The sequence below is a fragment of the Lutjanus erythropterus genome, chromosome 20 (assembly GCF_056507025.1).
Source record: "Lutjanus erythropterus isolate fLutEry1 chromosome 20, fLutEry1.hap2, whole genome shotgun sequence".
NCBI lineage: Eukaryota > Metazoa > Chordata > Actinopteri > Lutjaniformes > Lutjanidae > Lutjanus > Lutjanus erythropterus.
Genome location: NC_139336.1, coordinates 16,194,646 through 16,220,823, shown reverse-complemented (window position 1 = coordinate 16,220,823; position 26,178 = coordinate 16,194,646). Strand labels below are relative to the sequence as shown.

The 26,178-nt window shown below is 39.9% G+C and overlaps 1 protein-coding gene across 2 annotated transcripts in view; it reads left to right on the top strand.

Moving 5' to 3' along the window:
• The window catches only part of LOC146308287 (protein FAM163B-like), a 31,422-nt gene extending 5,625 nt beyond the window's left edge, over window positions 1-25,797 (top strand). For both annotated transcript variants that reach the window (XM_084746602.1, XM_084746603.1), the window contains exons 2-3: window positions 18,894-19,009; window positions 25,175-25,797. In XM_084746602.1, the coding sequence (XP_084602728.1) occupies window positions 18,917-19,009; window positions 25,175-25,612 (531 nt within the window). In that variant the 5' untranslated portion in view covers window positions 18,894-18,916 and the 3' untranslated portion in view covers window positions 25,613-25,797. The remainder of the gene's footprint in view (window positions 1-18,893; window positions 19,010-25,174) is intronic.
• The last annotated feature ends 381 nt before the right edge of the window (window positions 25,798-26,178 follow it).

Here is a 26,178-nt window from a genome sequence, read left to right as displayed (position 1 = left end):
AACACATTATAAAGGCAGACAGCATGCTGCTCAGATTAAATTTTCAATTTGCATGATGGCTGTAAGTATAACCTACAATATATACCGTACATTTCAAAGAAGCCTCTTGGCTTTCTCATTACAAACTTTATGGTCTGAAGCCTACATGCTCATTAGAGGAACTGCCAAGTTTAGCTGTATAATGTTAAATCTGAGACTAAAAAGTTGCAAACGTCAACATGGTCCTTTTGGAAAGTGATGAAGCAAAAAGAATTTGAGAACAAGCCAGCTCAGCAAGGTCGTGACTTACTCGCTGCAATGAGAGTCGATCACAACAAAAGTGATTCTCATTCATAAATCCCTCTCTTTCCTGTGTGTTGTATTTTGTTATGCATCTCTGCAATTCTGACTGATTGGCTGCACTGTGCTTCGTTTATACCAGTTTACAGATTAGCATACAGTGTGGTGTGAGCTGAAAAAAGTTGGTTCAAGCACAAGAAGGCAAGAACTTTTAAGCGTAAAACCACCCACTCAAAAAAAAACAGAAAAGGCGATGGTAAAATGTCAGTCTGCAACAGCCCCCGTCACCATAGTAACTGAAGACCTGTTCGTACTTTTACACACACTGCCTCTTGAGCACTGACCATTAGCACTAACAACCAAGCAATCATCAGCCCAGAGCTTTTAACACATTTGCTTCGACCATCTATATGTCTAATTGAGAATGTGTGCATCCTTCATCTCACAAGGTGCCCTCTGCCCTTTTTTTCCTTTCGCTTTTCTCATCATCTTCCTCTGCTCTTCTTTCTTTCTGCATCTTCTTTTGCCCGCTACCCTTTTTCTTGTCACTCTCCTTCATGCTGTCTTTTTTTATCCTGGCCTTTTCTACCTCTTTCTTGCTTTCTGATGTTTAATCATACATGTTCACTGCTGCTCCTGCATGGACCTTTAGACCTTTAATGACACACACACACACATATGCAAAGAGGAAAAAAAAATCAGTTACAATACTGGAAACGTCATGCATTCGACATGTACTATGTAAGGAACCTGTAGCCACACATACACAGTCTCTGTACATCACAGATGTATGTAGCACGTGTGTGTATGTGTGTCAGATAAGAAGACCAAGGAGAATTCAGAGATTAAAGCTTTATATATAACTCAGTATGATTTTTCCTAGATAAATCCCTCTCCAGCTTAATGTAGATTTTTATCAAAATTGCACAGGTTTTTCTACCTGAACTCAAGCAGATAAAAACATCAAGACAAAAATAAAAGATGTTCACTGTTCAGGATTTCATATATTTCTGTAAACCAATTTTCACACTGCACCAACCAGAAGGCAGAAGAGAATATTTATGTTAAAGGTCCAGTGTGTGAGATTTATGTGGGTTTATTGGATAGAATTGGAATATAATATTTATAAGTATGTTTTCATTAGTTTGTAACCACCTGGTAATAAGAATCATGACCTTAGAATTATAGCTACAGAGGATGCAGGTCCTCTTCCACAGACGCTGCCATGTTGTGCCACCATATTTCAACAGTAGCCCTGCAAACTTGTCTTTTAAATCCTGGCTATGATCTGCACCAAATCCATCAACCAAACAATTACAATTGCCTATTACAGAACTGATTGATGTCTGATGATCTGACATCACTTTGGTTAGGGACTACAGAAAGATCATAGTCCCGGTCAAAAGGAAGCTGGTAGGAAACAATGCAAAGCCAGATGATTGGAGATCTCACTGCATACTGTTTGTTTGGGGATTTCAAAATGCAAGATAGTTGCTCAAATGGCTGTGAGAATTTTTGAAGGACACACCAAAGCAGTGCTGGTCTGACATCATATTTATGTGCATGTGCAAGGCACAAAGCTCAGCTTCTCACAAATGAAGTGGCATTTTTCCTTAACCATGGTGTTTTGTTCTCTTGCCTGTGCCAGTTTGGTATATTTGTGACTTGCAGAGCATAGCATTTGGAGGACAGGTGTAGGAGTGCGTGTGTTATGGGCAGTCCAGGGGTCCTGTACTGCATTTCTGGTGATAAGTGCCGTCTGCCTTACACCTACTTGGATCAGGTCAGTGGACACTTTACATTAACTGAACTTCATGCCCTACATCCAGTTTCACTAGAATAATTCTCTAAAGCCCATTTTGCACTGGACAAAAAACTCACCCACTAACATCCGGCTTTTGTCTTCACTGGCAAAGGATACAATCAGCATTCATTCCAGGGTCAAATGACTCTGCAGTAGCAATGAGTGCTTAACAGCTCCGGCTACAATCAGCAGTGATGGAAACACGACATCCAGGTGTACACGCTAATTTTCACCCCTTTACCAGACGTGATGCTTGAAGGCTTGTTGGCTTCCGTCTGCAACTCTTTATCATCTCAGCCACAAATTTTATCTCCGCTCAAGAAGCGCTTGAACATGGTTCCAAATTAGTCGGCGCTGAGTTTGAAAAAGAGACTGAAGTAAAAGATATTAAAACGTAACCACCATAACATAGTCACTGGTCTCCATGCTGCTTTCTATGAGTGTTGTAGTAGTCATTAGATGTAAAACCTCCTGCTTCAAATGCAACCAAAAACTTAACTGACTCACCTGTTACTGTTGGCAAATGCCAGCCCTCCCTGTGCATGGTCTTGACTTGAAGACTGCTGTCTACTGTTTACTAACCCCTGTTTTCAGGCATTTGTGACATTTAACATAAAACATAACAACAACAAACAGAAAGGCAAACTTGTCTGCTGGCAATGGGAAAGGTGTTGGATCACCTATTTTTAGTGGTTTTAACTGTGTTTAAAAAACTTCATATACATGCTAATTTTGGTGTATAAATCGTGTTTGTCGTACAAGACACATGCAAGGAGAGAAAATCAAGGACAAAGACAGGGAGAATATCCCAAAATCTGGTGTTGGAAAACGGAAAATTGCTGAAAGAGTTTCTAACATTGCAAAGTATTCAAGAGAGTCACATAACTGAGGATATTTTGTGTGCATGTTTTTGTGTCTCCAGTGCATTTTGCTGTGTTGCACAGCTGTGTGATGCTTTCATCACTGCCTAGGATACGTAGTAACATCTGACTCTCCTGTGACTCCTCCGAGTGGTGTAACTTCTTGTAAACATCGTGTTTGCTCGACAGGCTGTGCTTTGAATTTGCAGAGTGACGTATGGTGGGATGGATCTATCAATCTCGCCGTGTCAGAGGCACTTGTCTCTGCTTGTGGGTGGGCACTGCTGTTCAAAGTGCTGCTTAAAACAGAGGCATGTCCGCGCTCCCTAAGGCAGCGTACATCAGCTGAACAGACAGAGAGCAAGAGCGGTGGAGAGCAGATGGGAAGTCAAAGACAGCAAAGTTAATGGAAGGAGAGGCTAAACAGAGATAGAAAGGCCATGGGGAAAGAGACGGACAGAGAGAGCAGGTGGAGATACGGAGTGAGGCAGTGGAAAGCAAAAGCTAGAGAAAGATGACAAAAAGTGAATGACATGACAGGCAGTGTGCCAAGAATGTGGATGGGGATATAAAAAGATGAAAGAGAGCAGCAGAACAGTACAGGTACTCAGCTGCCCTCACAGAAAACCAAACACACACACAGACAGGCAAATGCAAAGCAATTTAACCTATATTACGAACACCCCTTTATTCATAAAAATAAATAAATATTGCGGTAACTTTCTAGTTAAAGTTCCTATGATGTCAAAATCGATGTGTAAGTGTTTTTATTGCATATATATTGACCTATACACCACTATGATTCATCCTGCATTCAGGGTCATACACTAAATTTGCATCCAAACACTTATTTGCTTATGACGCAGTGGAGTGGATGGAGAACAGATCACATTCACAGGAGTATTTCTGGGGGTCTCACTGTACAAATGCACAACTTTATAATTTTATTCACTGATTTGGGTGAAGTGTGTCATATTTTATTGAGAAAATTGAGAATTGAGAATTGAGAATTATTTTCTGTTTTTCTCTCTGATTTCCTCTGGCTGCTAACCTTCACTTCTCAGGACTTTGCTGATGGCCGAGTCTTATTGCTAACTGTTACTGTAACTGTTTGCTGCTGTTAGCCGTCAGTATAACTAGGCTCAGCAGCCTCCCAAGGACAGGATGACCACAGCCTCCAAGACAGACAAGGAATACAGTACCAAAGGTGTTTACTAAGTTTACAGATTGAAAGATAGCTTAGCTAATCACTGACTGCTAGCTCAGTTGGTGGGTGCCATGAGCCAAACCCAACATGCAGACCCCCTGCTATCACCTATCCCCCGTTGTGACACTAGCCTCCATTAGTCTTAGAGGCTGCTTTGGTCACGGTCTGGCTGTGATCACTGGAAGCTCTTAGAGTTAGCTCAACGCTATTGGCTACTTTAAATGTCACTCTGCAACATCTGCAACAAGTCCCTGCCTAGCTGCTTGTTTTTACAGAAAACACAAGCAATAAGGAATCAGGTTAACTGTTTCATGGGACCTTTAAGTGTTGTTACATTGATAAAGATCTGCTGCTAGTGGCTCTCCTCTCCTCTCCTCTCCTCTCCTCTCCTCTCCTCTCCTCTCCTCTCCTCTCCTCTCCTCTCCTCTCCTCTCCTCTCCTCTCTGCTTTGTCAGATGTGTGCATCAACAGCAGCAGCTGGGGTTGTGTAGCGGTGAGCGCTGAGATAACCAGGTTATGATGTTATAATATGACTTGACCTTCACTACACCACCCCTTGTTTCACTACATTTACTGTGGCATCTGGCCAGGTGGCTGTGTGTGTGAGTGTGCGTGTGCGAGTGTCTGTGTGAGTGTGTGCCTTGCAAAGTGTGAGTACTTATCCCTCAGGTACTGTATGGTGCATTTTAATGCACACATTTAGATTTAGTATCAGATGAAATATCCATTATCCAGTATGAGGACATTATGACGGTTAGGGTTACGTGTCCTTGACTTACAAAGGAGCTCAGGACTCTACATTCACACAGTCTGCAAAAACAAACTGCCTGTCTTTCAGCCTTACATCCTTTAATGCAGACAGTTTTCTTCTGATTTCAAATGACTACAGAGAAAAGGGCATTTTATTATAGCCAGAAAGCATGAAAAAGACCTTTGTCTGAGCTGTAGCTAAACTGTTCATCCATATACTGCAATATGCGTCAAGAACTGCTGATAATAAGAAAATTCGGATAGAAAATTAAGTAGGCTATTACTGTTTGCCCTCAAATTCAGTTCCTCTTGGAGAAGTACAGTGATGCCACAAAAGATGATATTTCACTGCTTTTATGCACCCACATTTTCAACACTCAGACCTTGTGCTGATAAACGTGGGTGTATTCTTTCGGTTCACAACAAGACTTTATTTGACAAGTTGACAGCAAGTCGCACACTGGGGGTGACCACGCATGAAAACTGTAAACAGAAGTCGGTTTGCACACACAGTAGGGAAGAAGATAGGCTATGAAAGGTAACATTACCTGTGAACTGTGAAGTGACTTCCTGCACCAATTTGGAAAGGTACAAAGTCACGCGGCCAATGACATTTAGTGTAATTCTTTATGTGAAATGCAGCAGTTCATGTCAAGTTCGTCCACTTCGCTGTGTAGCCAAACAGATGTGATCACATGGTATTATTCTGTCATATGAAACATTACTGTAATACATTTGCAAACCCACAAGGTGAAATAATTTTATTTCTTAATGTAACTTTGGTAACATTCTGTAATGCCCATATTCATAATGAATTCTAATTGATCATAAACATATTTCTAATGCATTATGATGTGCTTAAAGCTATAATATGTGACATTTATGCATTAAAATGTCTAAAAATGCTAGGCATATGTTATTTATTTTGTTGATTTGTGAACTTACATTATCTCAAATGTTTCCAGTGTTTGGTCAAACCCAGAGAGATTCAAGGTGACGATGTGTTTCCTGTTAGGTATCGCTAACTAGTTTGTAGCTGCCAGAACTTTCAGGATATGTTGTATTCATCAGAGAGTGAGGGAGGAGGTCAGCTTCCATGAATATGATTTCCACCTGAGTCATGTCAGATAGATTTTTTTCAGCTACGGTTGCTGACAAAAGCATCTCCCATGATCTCACGCCACTTCATCATGACATCAAGCTTGACCTTGACCTACTTGACCTACCTAGACTTCAAATAGCTATAAATAAACATTGCTTTACCCACACTATAATGCATTAGAAGTATTTTTATTATCCAGTATAATGCATTATAGACATCAGTGTTTTAATTTTACTTCTGAGGTACTTTTTATGGTCTGCTTTGCTGTATGCACTGTAGACAGCATTTTATGTCATATATGTCAAATGAAGGCTTATGTGAGACACAGATGTTTAAAGACAACTAACTCAGCTGACCAGCCTCCAACCCAGGGCTGAAATCATGTTGCTTGGGGGAGAGAAAGCAAAGTAAGGCAAAAGTCTAAAATTGGAATGATCTCATTGTCAAGTGTCAAGGAGCAAATGTAATTTAATGGTGTCTTATCTAATGCAGGAAGAGGAAAAGGAATTGAATTTATTTGAGGGCAATGTATTACCCTGAACAGACCATGTAGCCAGAGGGAAGGTTTGTGTGTGTGTGCACGCACAGTCTGTGTCCTTACATATTATTACACATTTGAGTGTTTTGCAATAACATTAATCTGTCATATAGGGGCAGACACAGTACAGTATTATCTGCTCGGTGCTCTCATGGCTAACGTTTTTCACACCAGGAGGTCCTAACGGAGCTCTGAGTGTCACAACAAACTGTCTCCTCTGTCACTGCGATTTCTCAGGAGCAGACGTGACTGACACTGAACTTATAAACCAGGAGTGAACCAGCAGCAGGCAGCAGCTACTGTTATTATCTGCTTTAGAGTTAGAATAGAATATAATAGAAAAGAATAGACACACATACCAACATGCTGAGATTATGCATTGCCAGGGGTGAGTGAAATGTGCTGAGATTGTTGCATTTCATTATTGCTATTGTTATTACTTAATAGGAAGGAACAAACAGGGCAGAGAGTTTGCATAAATATCTCTCAACAGACTGATATTCTGTTATAAACAGCAGTTTATTTCTACTGGGCGCTGAGACTGGAGAAGCTGATGAGTTGTAGTTCGGCTCTTGTCTGTTATATTTATGCAGTGCTAAGCATAAACTCCTGTTCATGCTATTAGAGTGAAGTTGCTTGAGGTGTGTGAGGTGATGATTTTGATTAAACAGTTTGCTCTTCACACACAGACACTCAACTACAATGACTCTCACAACTTTCTATCTACTGTATATTCCGAGTAAGCCTGTTTTAACTCAGTGTGTTGCTTGCAGCTGTTGCTTGTGCACCACATGTATCTGATGGCCTTGATGCACCACGCTGACATTCATCCATCCAGTGGCACTGGGCCATCACTGAACCTCTGTAGGAGAGCGCTGGCTGTAGATTTTGCAGTGCGTCTGGCACTAGTCAGGGCTTATCAGTGGCTGATCATGAGCATGTTGAATCAGCAGCGGAGGAAGTTAGAGAGATACTGTGTGTGCATCACACAGACCTAGTCGGGGTAAAATACCGCACGTGGGAGAAGTTAGGCTTCAGATCTTTCTGACAGAAAGCCCTGTCTGGCAGAAATCTTTTTTTTTTTAACCCAAACCCAACCTATCTAATTAGTTTCACGTTGGAGGTCTCACTGGGTGAAAATCTTCGGCTCATCCCATTGATCTACCACAACCTGCTCCTGGTGTGTCACTCTTGATACTGTGTCACCTGAATTCCTAAAGCCTTTTTTGCCATGGAGCCCACTCTGACAGAAAGATTTCTGGCCTTTCTGTCAGAAAGTCCTGAAAGCTAACTTCTCCTATGTGCTGGAATACCTCAGATTCCAAAGCCTGTTGCAGCCTTTTTTTTTTTTTTTTTTTTTTGGGTGGGGGGGGTTCTTCTCTGTGGCAGGTTAGAGGCAGCTAGGGAGGGACTTGTTGCAGACATTGATTGGTGTTTACAGTAGCCAATAGCACTGTGCATTACATTCTCCCACCATGCAGTTAGAGAGGTCCATGCATGAAAGAAGGACTAAAGTGGTCCTATTAGCTGACCCTTCCTGGACTGAGAGCTCCCAGTGAACACAGCCAGACCAGCCTCAGAGAGTAAAGGAGGCCAGTTTGATGACAGGGAGTGGGTGACAGTACAGAGGTGGTTATCTTGTAAGGTCTGGCTACCGGCATGTGATGCATAGCACAATACATACGTGATAAACGTACGTGTCGATTTTGACTTCATGAGAAATTTAAAGTGTCTAAACCAATTTGTGTGCTAATTAAAATATGATTATTTGAACTGATTTTGCTTATTATTAAGGGCCAAAAGTAGAAGAAAGATTAAAGTCTTTTACATAACTATCACAGCCTTTTAAAAACCCTGAACTCGTCCACAGCTTTCCATGACAAAAACCAAAGCGTGCCGAGGACACCTTTTTACCGCTTGCATCACTCAGTTTCAGGGCTAAGAACTCCTCTTCAATCCATCAACTGTGAAGTTCAAAGAAGTGTAATATCTCTGAGCCAACTTCAGCTCCTGCTGGTGCCAAGATTATAGCCTGTCACACACAGACTAGTGGTATTATTTGCACAGCAGAGAGTAGAGCATGGCGTGGCAGAGGGGAGGAGCAGGAAGTGCAGTCCCAGACTGACAAAATGTGATTATATGCAATTATTTTTGAGATGATTTGAAAAGTGAAAGCTCATTTTCTTGTACCATTCAGGAGGAAAAGACAATTCTGGGAAAAAATAGTGTCCTAACATGACATCCTTTTAAAAGATTTTTTGTTAGATTTTTATCTATAGATCAAAATGAAACACTTTGATGTGAAAGAGGCAGGAAACGTTTAGTTTTTTTAGGGTTTTTCACCACAAGGACACCCTTTACTGAAGTGACATGAATTAAGTTTGTCTGCTGCTACATTGCAAACACACACACCAAATACATGCTACATTTTATCACTTCTTTCACACTGACATGATAAGAGCCCTTATCTGAGCACTGATGTGACTCATAGAAGCGCCCTCATAATGTGATTTTCTCCAGGAGCTGATTATAGCACTTAACTGGGAAACATCCATCCATGTCCTATTACATTTCTGTGCTAAATATTAAAGTTGACTGCTTCCACCATGGACTCAGCTGAATACAGGTGACAGTTAGATCAAATATTGATTATGCATAAGTACATTAGTCTCAAAAGAGATTTAAGTGGGAGAAGAGCGCATATTACAGGGAAATGTTTTTGACTTGGAGGGAACAGACTTGTGGCTTATCAAGATGATCTAAAGCAACATTAAAAAAAAGGGTTTCACATATATTCAAGAAATGTCTCAAATTCTGTCTCTGTCTGCAAACAATTACAGAAGAGAAATGCTGTAAATAAATGTTGAGTTGCAGTTTAGTTTTATCAGAGGTCGCCTACACTGGGAGTGTATAATACAAGCGCAGTTTTCGGTTCTTCTCAAAATGCATTTTCAGTATCCACAACATGGCACTGGCACTTTCTCACTGGAATATTGTTGAGGAAATGTCATTCATTTTCCTTAGGGATAGTTTGGATTATTTGATAGAGGGGGGTTTATGAGATATTTACTGATATCAGTCGAGACAGCAGAGAGGAGTACCAGCATAAAACTAAGCAATGCACTGCTGTGGAAAACATATTTTAGTCACAAAAGGTCAGTGTAAGTGTACACTATATTTAGAAGATTTTCAGCACTATTTTGTTGCCAGACAGTCTTTTCCCAAACCAACCAGACTTCATTTACAAATCAGTAACAGGAGTTGTTAGTCTACCGCTGCGTCAATCTGTTAGTTAGCTTGTGTTATTATGTGACTTTGGTGAATCCAAACTGGTTTTAAAACACCAAAGTCACACAGTAACACAAACAAACATACAGATCATGACAGTGGCAGACCAGCAACTCCCATATTCTGCGAAGAAAAATTATGGATTTTGCCAGTGTAGTCTCTTTGCTTTGAGAAATTGTTATTTGGCTTATGTAACGGTGGAGAAGACTGTCTGACAAGTGGCTAAAATATTATTTGTTACTGACCCTGTCAGCAGCAGGACATTGCTTAGCTCCTGTGCTGGTGCTCCTCTCTGCTGCTCCTATCTGAGAGTGTGCCAACTTGCATCTACTATAGGAAATACCCTGACTATCAGTGCCTCATACAACCCCACATCAAATAATCCTAACTATCCTTTTAAATGTTGCAACTTTATAGTCCTACAACAATCCCAAACATTCCAATTTCAGTTTCAATGGATTGTGACCCCAGAGGAACACATAAAAATACAGCATGCTGTGCAGAAGGAAGGGTACTTCCAGTGCATGCAAAACACGTTTACAGTTACAATGGCGCTTCTTACATCAGCATGCAATTTGAACTGTGAGAACAACTGAGCAAGGTCATTCCGATGGATGAGAGACATTTAGCGAGCTGTATAATTAAATGAAGAGACCCCCAGGTCACTGTTAAGTTTTTTCCAAACGTCCTCATGGTGCTATATTCATACTAGCCGAGAGCCATTTTTACGATATATCATCCACAGAGGGGCACTAATTACAGGAGCGTTGAGGAGCACACATGAGAGGGATAAAAAATACTATTCCTGAGCTCAAACCATCGCTGCATGAGAGAACTGGTTCCTCACTTTTATTCATCCTCTCCCTTTCCCCTCTTTGTCCGACAGCCTTTGGGATTTCCCACACACCTGAGTCAAGGTCAGCATTCGGGATGAGCAAAGCTGGTCAGTGCCTTTCAGTAGAGGAAGAGTTTTACCTGAGGCTAGCTCTGTGCTGTCATTATTCTTGGAGGGACACAAAGAAACGGTAGCAAGAGAAATTTCTGTATGTGGTGAAATTTTATGCTGGAACAGGGTGAGCCAGGAGCCGGAGAGGGAGAGTCAAGTGATGTTGCAGTCAGGGTCAGTGCAAGCAGACAGGATAATATTGTGACAGGGCTTAAGGAGGAATTTGTAAGCTTATTAAAAAAATGTGTACTTCAGTCTATTAGTGTGGAAGAGGTGGGTTTGGGGAGATTTCTTTGGCTCTATATTACTACTTGCATCAAGGCTTAATGAAGATTAAAAAAATAAATAAATAAACATGCAGTCAAATGAATGTTACAGCATTATATCATAGCTAAAGCTCATTTTCACAAATTTAACTTCTTCATCGTGTTGATGTTTAGTGAACTCATCTGCTCCCTCCTGGGAAATGCTCACACATGCGCAGAGGCTTCAGAATAATTTGTATTCTAAATTGCATTGACACACTGACATTTCATGCATGTTCCAGCCTCGAAATTACATTTTGAGCAAATCAATTTAATTGGACCTAATTAATTAGAATCAATCCAATTTTGTTTATTAGGATTGAAGATTGACTTTTATTTTTGCAGAATTGAAGTGTTTGTCAGTGAAAACCCTCTAGCTGCACTCTGCAGGAATGTTGAACACTTATTTCATCCAACAGACAGGGCCTTTCAATTAGGTGAGTCTTAAAGGTCCAGTGTGTAAGATTTGTGGAGATCTCTTGGCAGAATATGGCAGTTATTCAATATAAAATTTTTCGTCAGTGCATAATCACCTGGAAATATGAATCATTGTGTTTTTGTTTGTGCAGATCTTCTTCCATGGAGTTCGTTGTGTTGCACTGACATGTTTCTACAGTAGTCCAGAATGGATAAACCAAACGTGTGCTCTAGATATGGCCTTTCCAGTTTCACAGCCACCATAACTAAATCCTACATGCTTGTCCTTTTAAGGGATAGTTCAACATTTCGGGAAATATGCTTATTTGCTTTCTTTCAGAGAGTTAGATAAGAAGCTTAATCAATGTCTGCAGAGCAAGTACAGACCAGGAAGCTATTTGTTTAGATGAGCGTAAAGATTCAAAGATAGGAGAAACACTGAGCCAGGCTCTGTCAAAAGTTCATGAATACAACAAGCAAGTTCAAAACTGCTCTGGTTGCAAAAAAACAAGATGGCAACCCCTGTAGTGCCAAACACAAGGCTGCAAAACGGTAGTCCACAAACCAATGGGTGACGTCACAGTGTCTCTAATTGTTGTTCACTAATTATTCTATCGTCTATGCACATAACTCACAAACAGTAGTTTTGATCATTTCAACTTCCAAAAAAACAAAAAAAAGGGAATTTCCCCAAACTTTAAACAGTTCCTTTCAAGCTATACAGCTGTTATCACAAGCAAATCCCAGGTTGTGTTCCTGCAAAGAAACAGTAATGAAGTGTACAAAGTGGATCACAGTGGCTCTTCATTATCTCCATTATTGTGCATATATATACTGCATGCACCACACATCAATATGTAAGTGATGGTAGATGAGATGAATGTTGCATAATGGAAATCTGAATAAATTTTAATTTACTTGGATAAGCTGATACACGCTGTAGGTGGAAGTTATGTAAGATGGGAATTATTTTGCCAAATTGAATACCCGCTGATTGCAGTTTATTAGAGGGTAGACAAAAACTAATCGAGGACAAAAAGCTGCAATCAAGCAGACTCTGCATGACACTTAATGAAGCATGGGTCATTGTGTCTCCCTTTACATTAAATTTGTGCTCTGTAATCAAAGACATGAAGTTTGTGAGCCTGAAAACACCTGATATAGAAACTTGAGAAAAGACATTCGCTAGGTCATCCACGAAACTTTTAAACATAAATGCATTTTTTAGGACTGTTTGGCTTGCATAATATCCTTCGAGAACCATGTATGTGTGTGTGTACTGTGTCTTTGTATATGGCTGGAAATCTATGTGTGAAATCGCTCTTTGACAGCTACAGCTGTAGTGGAGCTCATCCCATTGTTCTCGGGGCATGTTATTGTCTCTTGTGTATGACTCGAACCCGCCACCTACTGCGTGCTTCTTTCCCGTTGAGCTGAAAGCCTGTCAACAGCCATTATTCCTAGCAAGACCTCTGCTGTGATCCCTGCCATGTTTCATCAAAGCATGGCAGTTTATTCCAAAGCCCAGTGTCTGAGCATGTTAGCTAGTACTAAAATTATTGCATGTGAGTGTTTGTGTGTGTTTGTGTGTGCGTGTGCCCACTGCTATTCTTCTTTCGCCCCTAACCTCTTGTCATTCCTGTGGACGAACACCAGCAAAAGGAGCTGAGCCGACAAGTTTGCCTTTCCACAGTACTATTTCACAAAGGAGTCTGGGTTGCGTGTTTGCGTGTGTGTGTGTGTGTGTGTGTGTGTGTGTGTGTGTGTGTGTGTGTGTGTGTGTGTGTGTGTGTGGTTAAATAATTAACGCTGTTCGTCGCCTTGCTGCAACACATCCCTCAAACACTGTTCTGATTAAGGGAGCCCTAGGAGATACACATTGCCTGCCTACCCTGCACCAGGACTAATGCGTGTGTGTGTGTGTGTGTGTGTGTGTGTTCTTTGTTTATTTGCTTTTTGCAATAATAATACATAGACATCCTATACATGCTTAATATTATTCTGCTATGTAGTAGTTGTGTGTCATATCCCTTCATTATGTATGTGTGTGTGTTTTCCGTGAGCTATTATTGTGTGTGCATCTATTAGAGGAAGGTCAGAGGTTAAGAAGCGGGACCAATTTTCTACAGAAACAGCTCAATACCACCACAGGAAATACTGCTCATAACCTGGGCAAATGGGTTTATAGATAATAAATTTTATTAGCATAATATATATTTTGTCTTAGATTAAAAGTGAAACTAAAATTTTATGCCTGCCTCAACAAGTACATTAAACTCCATCTTAGATGTGTATGTTTTATTAAAAAACAGTAAATTGTGTTATAAAAATGAGAAATCACATTCTTTGTCATACTTTGTAGGGTTTTTAAAGCAGGTATAATGGACTTTTCTGCCTCTTGGGGACAGTGGAACAAGCTGGAAACACAGTGCTCACATATAACACCTCCATCTCAATCTGTTATCTCATTATGGAATCAAGTTACCTTCTATCCTGATTACATAACATCAATATTCTGTTACTCCCCGAGCCATTATAAAGTCGGTGTGGCAACATTGTTAGCAAACCATTGCCTATTTACACCTCCAGCAGACATATCTGGCTCATTAGCAGGTAAATTCTCCTTTCGTTCACTGGCTAGTTGTTAACTTTGTCTGCATTCGTTTGGTGCTGAGCAGGTAGCCTCCTGCTGCTGCTAGAAACAAGGCTGATGATCGCAGTGAGAGTGAACCAAAACAGCAAACCAAAACAATGAGCTGAAAGACACTAAAACGCTCCATAGAGCCGAGGGGAACTGCAGATCTGAGTGATAATTCTCTGTGGGTTTGTCATTATTTTCTCACATCATTCAGCTTCACCAAAACGCCAGAAAAACCCTCCGAATTTAAACCCAAGATTTCTCTTTCTCTGATGCCAAAAATATCCCAAAAATCACCACATTTACCTCTTCAATGTAACTCAAAGCCTTTTAGGCCAAAACACTCTGTTCTTGTTGTTCCTCCATATTGATTTGGTTGGTGGCCTGCAGATTGGATTAGAGTCCAGCTGTACTCCAGCCTGAGGGGAGAGTAGCTGTGCTGTGTTTGTAGACAGGACAGATAGCTAGTGTAGAGACAGTCGGATCCATTCTAGCATTATAGAGCGTCTCTGAAGAGACATATCACAATGAAAGCTAACATGGTTCACAAACGAATTCTACGTGATTTAGTGGTTTTTCAGGGTGGGAAGGTCAGAGCTGTCAGTCACTCGCATGTACAGGCTGAGGGATGCTGATTGCACCAGGATGTGGAAGTGGAAACTGGAACACAGTCGATGTAAATTGCATTCTGGGTAAACAGGAAATAGTATGACTGCTGGTTTACATTTACCTCAGGATTCTCCGTGTTGTGTCAGCAGTCCTGCTTTTCTATTTTAGGGTGTGTCCATGTCACAGTTGAGTTACATCTTGACAACACAGGCCTATACTGACTGCTGTGTGTGTGTGCTGCTGATAATGGCTTGCACCATTGAGTCATAGCTTAGCAACAAGCCTGCTGGCCTATTTTCAGTTTCAGGCAATTATCCACAATGCAGTGTGATGGTGTGGTCCTATGACACTTCCAGATTGCGGATGTAATGAAGGGGAAAAGGCCTGTACCCACATCTGTCAAGTATCTGCAGCATTTTCCCTAAATATATAAAAATGTTACTAAACCTGGGAACTGGGTGACAACTTTATTATTATTATCATTGTGTGGCTATGTCTGGGCACAGTCAGTGACACATGCGAGGCATGAGGGCAAGAGGGCACTGCAAGACAATTTTAAGCTATGTATTGGAGGAAAAAAACTTTATACGTTTGAACTGACCCTTCACTAAGCCCAGCCCTCTTTAGTTACTGTTGCTATGTCTGTCAAGCTTTCCATTCTCGCACTGCACATATGCAATTTCCAGTAATAATGGAGGCAGACTAAACATTGAAATCAGTAAGTTTTGAAACACTATGGGTTTTTGATTCAAAGAAGAAGTTAACAAAAGCAGCTTCTCATTTCTAGTTGACAACCATGGATTTTGTCAACTAAAATGAAGACTCTCACTGGATGATTTCATAAGCATAGCTAGGTATCGTAAGCTAATGCTTGAAACTCCTTGAATCAGCTTTTGGATTTTTAATGTTTCCATCTGACAAAAACAAGAACCCCTCTGAAATACTAAGTAATTTAATGGCTGCATACATGATTAAACGTCAATGCTAAAAGGCTGAGGCTAAAGCTACATCCCAGCAAACATTGGGCAGACTCAACCCAAGGCTTAATGATGGGTAGTTAAAAACACACCAACAAAAACAACCGCCACTGTTTTCATCACGTAAAATTGGATAAATAATCACAGAAGACACTGGGTTGTGAATTTATAATTATGGATTTACTTTACAGCGTCTCAAAGAAGACACTCCCATTCAAGGCTGGATTACAAAGCTTCTGAGAGGGTTATGAACGTACCAGAGCCCATGTTGTAAAAGTACAATGCTAGCATTAGCATTTGCTCAACATCCTGGTCAGCTTAGGAGTCTAACCCCCTTCACTTTTCCAGCACTTAAGAAACAGACACATTTATTTGGTCTTAGGAAGCTGCAGTGTTTATTATGTGACACAGTGTAACATATACTGTACATTTACTGCCAGACTGAGTTACTACCAAGTTTAAGTTTCTGCTCTGCAGTGGGCATCAAAGTCTCTCTCAGTCTGCAAAGTTCAATAAAACGTAATTATTGTTTATATGTTGCTTTGTCACCGTGGCAAGAAAAAAACCATTCTGTCATAGTTGACGCACTGATGCCAGTGCAAAAATGCTTATCCTCCACACAGGATTTACAGTGGAACTGTACTCCTGAACTGTTGTTGTTATGCAGCAAATTATATTATGAGCGAGTAACAGTTCAGTGTATTTTTGATGGACACACACTGGCTGCTGCTGCATGGAACAAACTCCTCAGTAATCTGACAGCCTCAAATACTTTCCTGTTTCACAGTGAAGGGAACGCAGAACAAAGGAACCACTTTTGACAATTTGAATGACATTCACAATGTTTGTGATTTATGCACACATTACTTTCAGGAGTAGAATGAATATTTAAAGCCTCTAGGCTCGAGGCCTCTTCCAGTAATCCAGCTGCTGTAGAGACTGAAAAGAGGTAATTAAAGGGAAGCATTGATCTAATAAACTGAGAATGAGGTCAGTTCAGTCTCAAGTCAGTTGTACTTCTGCAAATGTTCTTATGATGTGCTGTAGCGCTCGCCCCCAGTCATTTCTATATGCATGTGATTTCTCAGTGTTCAGACTGTAGCAAATATCCACAAAATAATTTAATCTTGATGGCTTGGATTTTTGTAAAACCCACAAAAGGGCAGCATGCCAGAGAGATATATAGATTGATTGGTATATAGGTAGATGCACTCACAGCCCATAGGTCAACATCTTCATTTGTCTTTGCTGTGAGCTCTGATTTAAGGTCAGAGTTCACAGGTCACCCACAACTCTACCGCCGGTTGTTTCATGCTGATTGATGTAATGAAGGTCATGGCCTACCTGCTTTGCACAATACCTCATTATTCTGTTTCTGTTCCGGTGTCAGTTTCTTTTCTGTCTGCTCATTGCTGAATCATAGCAAATTGAAAAATATCTTTGTCACCTTGTTTTCAAATTTGACTTCATCGTGAGACTGTTTCCTTCCCTTCATCTCATATTCCCTAGGTCAAGGCATTTAAATAATTCCTGTTTCATCAGGAGGTCATTTGATTAAAGGGATTGTTCAGATTTTCAAATTATTTCAAAAATACACTCAAATAAAAATGCTGCAAATTTTCAAATGAAAATATGTGATAACTGAAATTAATAAGTTACAGTAAGTTGCTTTGTTGAAAATGAAGTGGATGACAGTGAACTGAGTGAAGTGTCCACAGCACCTGCTACCACTAAACGGCACAAACAGTTAGCTGGTACTTGGAGGGCTCATTATTTTTTGAGGTGGTGCACTGTATAAGAAGTTTGGGAAACACTGTGCTGCTGAGAGAAAAATTAATAACTGAACAAACATGTACTTGTACTCCTGCTGCTTCTCCAAACTGTGTCTCTGTCGACCATGTAGGTAATGCAATGTGCTTCATCCAACTCCACTTCAAAAAAATCCAAACTATCCCTTTAAGGAAGCCCTGCTCAGTCTTGGTATACACTGTTCTACTTTATGCAGTTCAGTTCATATTTTAAAGCAAAGGCAGGAAAGGCCATAACTCACTATCAGCTGTGACATCGAGCAGACTCAGCTGTGCTCATTCTGATATTATTATTTTTTTGTATATATATAGTTATAAGATTTTGTTTTTCATATGGTATTATTGTCTTCGATGCATGCTGGCAATGATACAAATACTGTATTTAGGCATTTTACTGTTAACAGTTGTGTTTGTAGCCTTATTAATATTATATTGTGAATGTTGTGTCTCTTTTGCAAGGTTTGCACCATTCAGTACTTAACATTTACTCACAGGAGCAACTGAATAACAGCTAATATGTAGATTGCATTTTTTCTTTCTTTTTTTTTTTTTTTTTTTACCAAAGACCCACAGGTTTGTTTCTTTTCTTCTTTTTTTAGTAGTTTTTAAGCAATGGGCATGAACAGCAGTCTCTGGGATCAGGCATTTGTGAGTCCTGGGTGTGCGCATAAAATATGTTTTGAATGTCATTCAACCATAGACTTGGTTTAAGATTTCATCCCACTCATTTTTTTTTTTTTTATCTTTTTTAGTCACCCAATCATCTTGATTCTTTATCATGATCCTCTTTCTCTCATCCACATTTATTTCCATCTACCCTGTTTATGTTTCACCTCTCCACCATCTATCTCTCACTCCACCTTCTTCATCCCCTCCATCATTTTGTATCTCCACTTTCATATCCATCCATCAAATCCCTTTCTATGCCTGTTACCTCTTTCTCTCTCCTGCCCCACGTCAATTCACTGCTCACTCTGCCTTTGTTTCTCTCACCTGCTTCAGTCACTTCAGCTGTCCTCACTCCCACTATCCATTTATCTATTTGCTTTCGTGTCATCTCAGCGACTCGTTTTACTGCTGCTTTCCCTCTCCTCCTCACACTTCTTTTTTTCTATGTGTTCCAGCCTGAGATCCCAGCATTTGTAGGCTGATTCTATTACATGTCTCCTAACTGCTGGATAATTCAATAAGCACCACTGAGATGACACACAGTTATAATCTACTTAATGAAGCCACTGTACTGATGAATTGTGTGCTTTCTCCTCCGTCATTTGTTCTTTCACTCACTCCCTACCCTCATCTACTCTTCTCTACTCTTGTCTCTGCTCCTCTCCTCCCACCCATCCCTCCTCTTCCTCTCTGCAGGGTGTTGATGGAGAGCCATTCGAATGACAGCCGGGACAGTGGTCATCACTGGTGGAATTCTAGCTACTGTTATATTACTCCTTATCATCGCAGTACTGTGCTACTGTAGGCTGCAGGTGAGATTACAGCTGCTTTCAGCCTCTGTTGCTTTCGCTGTACTTCATTTTGAGAGTTTGCAGAGCTGCAAGGTTGTCCCTGAGTGTAGCACTTTGTTGATAGTCATAAGATGGTGTTTAATAATTGACCTTTCCTAAGTACAAACCTTTTTGGCTCTGTGCTCCAATAACAGTTGAGCAATCTTGGTACCCAGCAGGACCTCTGTCAAAATTCTCTTTTCCTGTTTCCTGTATTTAGACATGCTTGTGCAAGGCCCATCTATGTTTAAATTGAAACCTAATTTTGGTGGTTGAAATGGTTAATGGTTAAAAGACTGGTTGCTCTGGGACCTGTAAAAGAAACATAGTCATATCTTAAATTAACTAATGTTTGCAAAATGCTAGCTAACTTCCTTGTTAATGATTGAAGTAGAGCTAGCCAGCTAGTTAGCTTGTGTTTTGCTACAGAACAAAATGCTAGCAAACAAGCTAGATTAGCTCGCTCCCTCAGCATCATTTTCAACCATCTTCAAAATCTGGGTTCCTTTTCAACATAAATTAAAGTAGAGTATAGCATACATAAGTATGGGAAACAGGGAAGGACAAAGTTGACACAGGTTCCAAAAGGGGCGGAACTTAGGAAAAGTTCAGAGTTCGGTTACAATTTTCTCCCCTAAACCTGCCCAAGAAGGGCTTTCTAGCAGAAACCTTGAAAGCTATCTTCTGCGAACAGCCATTTCTCCCCCCAAACCTGACCGAGATGGGCTTTCTGGCAGAAAGCCTTGATGGCTAACTTCTCACAGCAGATTTTGCAGGATCACTCTTGTGATCGATCATCAAAATTTGATTTCCAACCAAAACATTTAGCACTCTAGAGATGTCCTCAGCACCTAAAACAATTTATTTCTTGGCCCATGGCAAAAGCCTCTCACCAAATTTTTACTGAAGTCTCTTGAGTTGTTTTGAAATTCAATGTGTTCCTGTCCAGAAAAATTCAACTAATAGAACTGCTAATTGAGCAACAAGTTAATGGCAGCTACTGCACAGTTAGCGACAATGCACTGGTGACTTCTGTGTTACAAGAGAAAAGGTCTGCGTACCAACGACCCCCGATACTTTCATCCTGGCCCTAACAACAAGATAAAACTACCAAATGGTGTTTGAGTGTTTATTTTTTCCTTTCTGCTTCTAATGGATAAAAGAAAACTTGGTTCACTAAGACTCTTATCACTGATTAACAGTTTAGTCGACTATAGGCAGCCCTAGTCTGAACCACATTTCATGAATTTCCATCCAGTACTTGCTGAGATATTTCAATTTGGACCAAAGTGCTGGACTGATGGTTCAAATGACTGATGTTGCCATCCATACGGCCACTAACGGTATTTGGAACTCTGAGACTGACTGATGGCCATCAATTTATGGACAGATCATTATTGAAACTTAAGGTGAATCATGTATTCATCAGCTAGTAGAATAGAAAATATCCAAGACTGTGTGAGGAATAAAAGCCATATCTGCACTCACCAAAAAAAAAAAGCTCCAATACTTTTCATTCCACTCCAGTAAGCAAAAAATGAAGATGTGTTAGCACTTTGCTTTCACTATAACTGCACTTCTGCCTCAGTCTGAGCCCAGTAAGTTTAGCAAATCATTTCTTTGATCGCATTACAGACTTAAGTTTCATTTTCTACCATGGAAATCACACTGTGGTAATTTAAAAGAAAAAATGTCATTATGCCGTCTTGGTCAGGCGCTCTATGCTGTGTAAGAATAAAATGAAAATGAAGTCAGGTGAAAAGGACTGCTTTGTGTTTCACGCTTGACAAACTCCAAAACATCACTCTGATAAATCCACCAGAAAGCCAGCTTTCTAGCATTTGGTTTCTGTTTCACATTTTACTGTATACTTTCTGCTTCACTGAACTAATCCCCTGTGCATTTCACCGTTTTTGACTTACAGTGGAGCATTACAAATCTTTTTGTAAAATGGAATATCCAAGACATTTAATTAGAATTGGACCTATGCTTAGTACATTTTTGTCAGTTTCTTAAAGGAATTGTTTAACATTTCTGGGAGTATGCCTATATACTTTCTGGTGGAGAGTTAAATGATAAGGCTGATACTGCTCTCAGATCTGTCCATTAAATATAAGGCGACAGACAGCTGGCAGTTAGCTTAGCTTCATACAAAGACTGAAGACAGAGAAACAGCTAGCTTGGCTTTGTCAAACGGTGACAACATCCACCTCTCGTCTGTTTACTCAGTACAAAAACTGGAGTGTAAAAACAACAATTTGATGTTTTATGGATGGTTATGTGCTGGACTTTCTCTTGGCCTCAACTAGTAATTTCCTGGAGATTTTCTGGTTGTCAAACAACTACTCAGAGCCAAGAAATAGTATGGCACATAATTCCCCTGAAGGGTTATACGTTTTTCAAGCCTATTTTCCCATATTTTTGTGTGACTAATGGGGACAGAAATGGGTCCAGTAGGCAGAAATTGGTGCCGCTGGCAAAAGCAAAACAAAGTACATTCTAACCAATATAGGCACCAGTGCAACGTCAAAAGTACATCCATTAAAAGTGCTTGTTTTTGCCATTGGCAGGCTCAGACTGTTAGTGACAACATTATGGAAAGGATTGGAGTAGAGACAGAGCATTTTTGAAAAAAAGTAAGATGTTTTCTTTAACAAGAAATAGCTGTTTTATCGCTCTCACCAAACTCACTAGACTCCCTTTGAAAAATGGTAATTTTAACATCATCATCTTCATTTAACTCAACAGAAACAAAATGAAACTCACCAAAAACGTGTTGGTTCATCTTTCCAACAATCACCAACTATGGTTCAGTTGAAATATACCTTTTTCTGTACAGTGGTAGATGTGAAAATCTGGCTCTAAAGGCAGTTTCTCTCTGCTGCTTCTCTGATTTCTGACCTCCCTCCTGCTCCTCTCACAATATTTTCACAACTACAGCGGTGAATTTAAGGTTTTATTTCAACCAAACTGTAGCTGGTGATTGTTGGAGCAGTGTTAAGACAAGCCAAGATGTTTTTGGTGAGTTTTTTTGTGTTTCTTCCAAGTTTAAATGAAATGTGTTTTAAGACTGAAAATTACTTATTAACAATTATTGCCCTGAAGGTGACACTAAAAATCACAATGCACTACACTTTGGTTTGGACTGACAAAACCCAGCTGCACTGTTCTTGTTTCAGGGCTCAAAGCTCACAGTAGCAGAGTTACAATCACCTTCAAATTTGCTGCTATCACACACCTTTTAAATACTAAAAAGCATTTTCACACCTATGGGACTGAACACTGAAACTCATCCGAAAATATGTGTGAGAGCAACTCAATCTTGTTATCACGTAGCTCTAATTTGAACATCTGGGAATCACAAAGTACTATCATTACTTTGGCTTTAATATACAAAAGATTTGGATCTGAACAGCTCAGTCTAGGGACATGAAAAATACATAATTTTCCTTGAGGGAATGTAATAATAATTTCATCAAAGAATTCCAAATTCCTGCTCGAGCTCAGTTTCAAAAGCTCCTCAGAGTATTTTTTTTTATAGACTTTGCTCCAAATACTCAAATTTATTTTGTAAGAAACATCACAAGAGCCGTGTCCAAGTATAATTTAGTCAGTCCATCTTAACTGAACACAGTGCTGTGTCTTAAAGTTGTAGTGAACATAAGATTCTCTTCAGAATTCAGTTGTCAGTCAAACAAGAAACAAGAGTCTCAGTGAGGAAAGGACAACAAGATGTCTTTTCGCATCACATGGAGTCATTTGGTTCAAATGTAAAAAATATGGCTTAATGGAGTTTCAGTGGAACACAACAACTAAAACAATGTTATGTTATAACAGTCAGGATAGGCCTGATAATCTCTATGTGCATACTGGCTTATTCCTCGGGTTGGGTATTGATAATGTGTTCCAAATCAGAATCAGTCCTAAAATTATAATTCCACAGGAATCATTAAGAATTTTTCATTCCAATTCTGCTCATTAATTCCTATACACTAGTTTCAAATACAGCAGTGTGCTGTAAAACTAATCTTTCTAATTTTCCTCCATTAATTGATTGATTGTTTGGTTTGTAAAAATCGTGAAAAATAGTGAGAAATTCCATCACAATGACCCAGAGTCCAAAGTGAGACATTCACAATGTTCCAAAAATATTACAAACCTCATAATTATTAAAAATAAATTAAAATTATTTAAGTAATCAAGAGGAAAAGCAAAAAATCTTTTCCAATTAAAGATAAATAAGTGATTTATTTTGACCTGGTCCTTCAAAGAATAAAAATCAAAAGCTGTTGAAATCAGAATGATAGCCAACTATATTTATTACTTGGATGATATGCACGTAGGGATTCAAAAGCTCTAAAAAAGGGGGCTGAGATGTTAACCACCTTGAGAAGAGTACCTGTGGCTCAGCAGGAAAAGCATTAATCTCTGAGTTGGTGATTCATATACCTGGTTCCTCCTAGCCATGTATCCAAGTGTCCTTGAACAAGACAATTATACTAGGGCCATGTATGGTAGCTCCCTGCCATCGATGTGTGCGCCTGATTGGTTTACTGAGAGGAAAACAGTAAAGCATTTTGGATAAAGTCACTATATGAATGCAGTCCATTTACAGACATCAACTGGAAACTGTAAAGTAACACAGCTAGAGTAGAAATTATATGATCCTTTCAACTGATTACAGTTCCTAGGGTTTTTTTTTATTTCACAGTCAAATCAAAAGTGATGCCCAAATTATGGCTTCGTATGAGTTGGCCAGATGCCAGGAATGAATGTGAAAGCTACATTTTTAAGGGCCAGAAATAGCAATCACAAATTCTGCACTGAGAAGTGGATTCTGTGAAGTCTGTTGGAGCTATAATTGACAAAACATTTTTGCATCAAACTGTAGCAGCTTCACTGAAATGACACATAGGGGGCTGAAGTAGTTATGAAAGACATCCTCCCTCTAAAGGATGTTGAATGAATGCAGGCTTTCTGTCCTGAGTGTGCAAACTAGGGCAGCAATATATATAAGACCAGATATCATCTTAGATTTGGATGTCTTGGATGATATGGCATACGTGTCGTCTTTTCCTGGTTTTTAATGCTACATTACAGCAAAGTGATGTAATTTTTTGAATTTGCGAGACTGTTCTAGCTGTTCTATTATTTGCCTTTACCCACTAAGACATTAGTCATCCACATTACTGATGATTATTTATCAAAAATCTCATTGTATTTATATTTTGTGAAACTACCTATGTCTATATCAACCAGCCCCAACTACTTTATTCTGTTGGGTAGTTTAATATACAGTAATACATCAAATTCTATAAGCAAATATGGCAAAATTACTCATATTATTCACTCATGTAGAAGTACAGATATTTTTGTAAAATAATAATAATAAAAAAAGAAATACTGATTCAACTTCTTTTCTCAAGTAAAACAGCAAAAGTTCAGGCTCTGACACATACAAGTATAAAAGTAAAAAGCAGGCCATTGGAGTCGTCCTCTGTTTCGTCTTGTTACATCTCTTAGGTCATTGTAACCTCTTTTATGTTGTTTTTGTCTCTTGTCTTTTTTTTTTTATCTTGTTGCATCTTTTACATAGCTTTTTAGAGTCTGTTTTCAAAATGTGAGAATAAAGTACAGATACCTGAAAGTGTTTGTACTTAGTTACCTCTCACCTTTGTCTCTAAGATCATCATATGTTTGCACCATTTCAAAATTTACAGTATGTTATTTGGGAGAAAATTTGTATATGGAGGTATACATTATATATTACAAAATAGCATAAAATATAGATGTTTATAAGCCAGTTCACCCACCCTAAAGCAAACCATAGACTAATGTGATAGTCTTATGTTGTTGATAAATGTGTAGATATATTAGTTTAAGCTATATTGTTGTAATATGTAATTTGGAATGATATTTGATATTTTGAATGATACTGCAGACATTGCGATCTCACTGTAATAAATGCCCCCCATCTTGTTATTGTTCTTTCTGTTATACCTCTTTTTAATTCTCCCTCATGTCTTTTACATTTTGCATAATTTGGTACCTTTTGTCCTAATATTCTCCCTGCCTCTCCCTCCTTTCCTCCCTTCTTCCTCTCATCTTTGCTCTCCATACCGCACCTCCTCCCTTTCCCACCACTAGTATTATTGCTGCAAGAAGGAAGAGTCCGAGTCGGAGGAGGAGGAGCCGGACTTTGCTGTCACGTCCCGCCTCCCGCCGGTCCACTCCAATCACAACATTGTGGCGGCGACGGCCGCCGCCTCCTCCATCCCAAATGGCCCCGCCCTTTTCTCCACCCCTCCACTGGCCAGGAAACTGACCCGCTCACAGACCTTCTGTCCGTCCTGTACGCACTATGAGCTGCCTTTCTACCTCCAGCCCCCTCAGCCGCAGCTCCACCATCAGCCAGATGGGTTGAGGAACGGAGGGGACCGGATCAGCTATCGCAGCGTCCAGCAGCAGGATCTGGACCTGCCAGTGCCAGTGAACATTTCAAATTACCGTAAACCAAACCTAGCCCGCTCAGTCACCATGAGGGACATGTTCACACGCAGCTGTAGCATCAGCACTGATGTTTAGCTGGGCGAGGCCGGTTTGTGCTTAAATGGGACGGCCTAGGCGTGACTAGGATGGCCTAGGCTGGACAGGCATGACCAAGGCTGGACTGGGCCTAAGTCAGTCTGTGTTTTTGTTATATTGACCAGTTTAGTCCAGTCTAGTCTGGTCTTGTTCTACTGGTCATCTCTTGCAGAACGGTGGACTCTCAGGACAGGATTTTCAAAGGTACTATGCTCAGGTCCAGGACCTTATACATGGGCCAGTGCAGAGTTTAAAGTATTTAAAAAATGTTAAATTATCAATAACATAAACTTTTTGTTTTGTTTTGTTTTGAATAGCTCTTTTTTAATGATAAGAATGGAGTTTGTTTTACGATTTGATAAAGTTTGTGTAGCCCGACTTCTTCTGGATTCTTCTACCCATGGCCTGAAAGACAGACAGATTCCCGCCATGTCAAAATGACATAACCGGCAGGGATTTTCTCTCTGCCATAGCTGCTACAGACAAAATATGATTAGGTGAAGTCCAGTGTTTTCCCCCTCCTATGATGGGATGATCTGTCTGTTCCTCCATCCACAGATTATAGA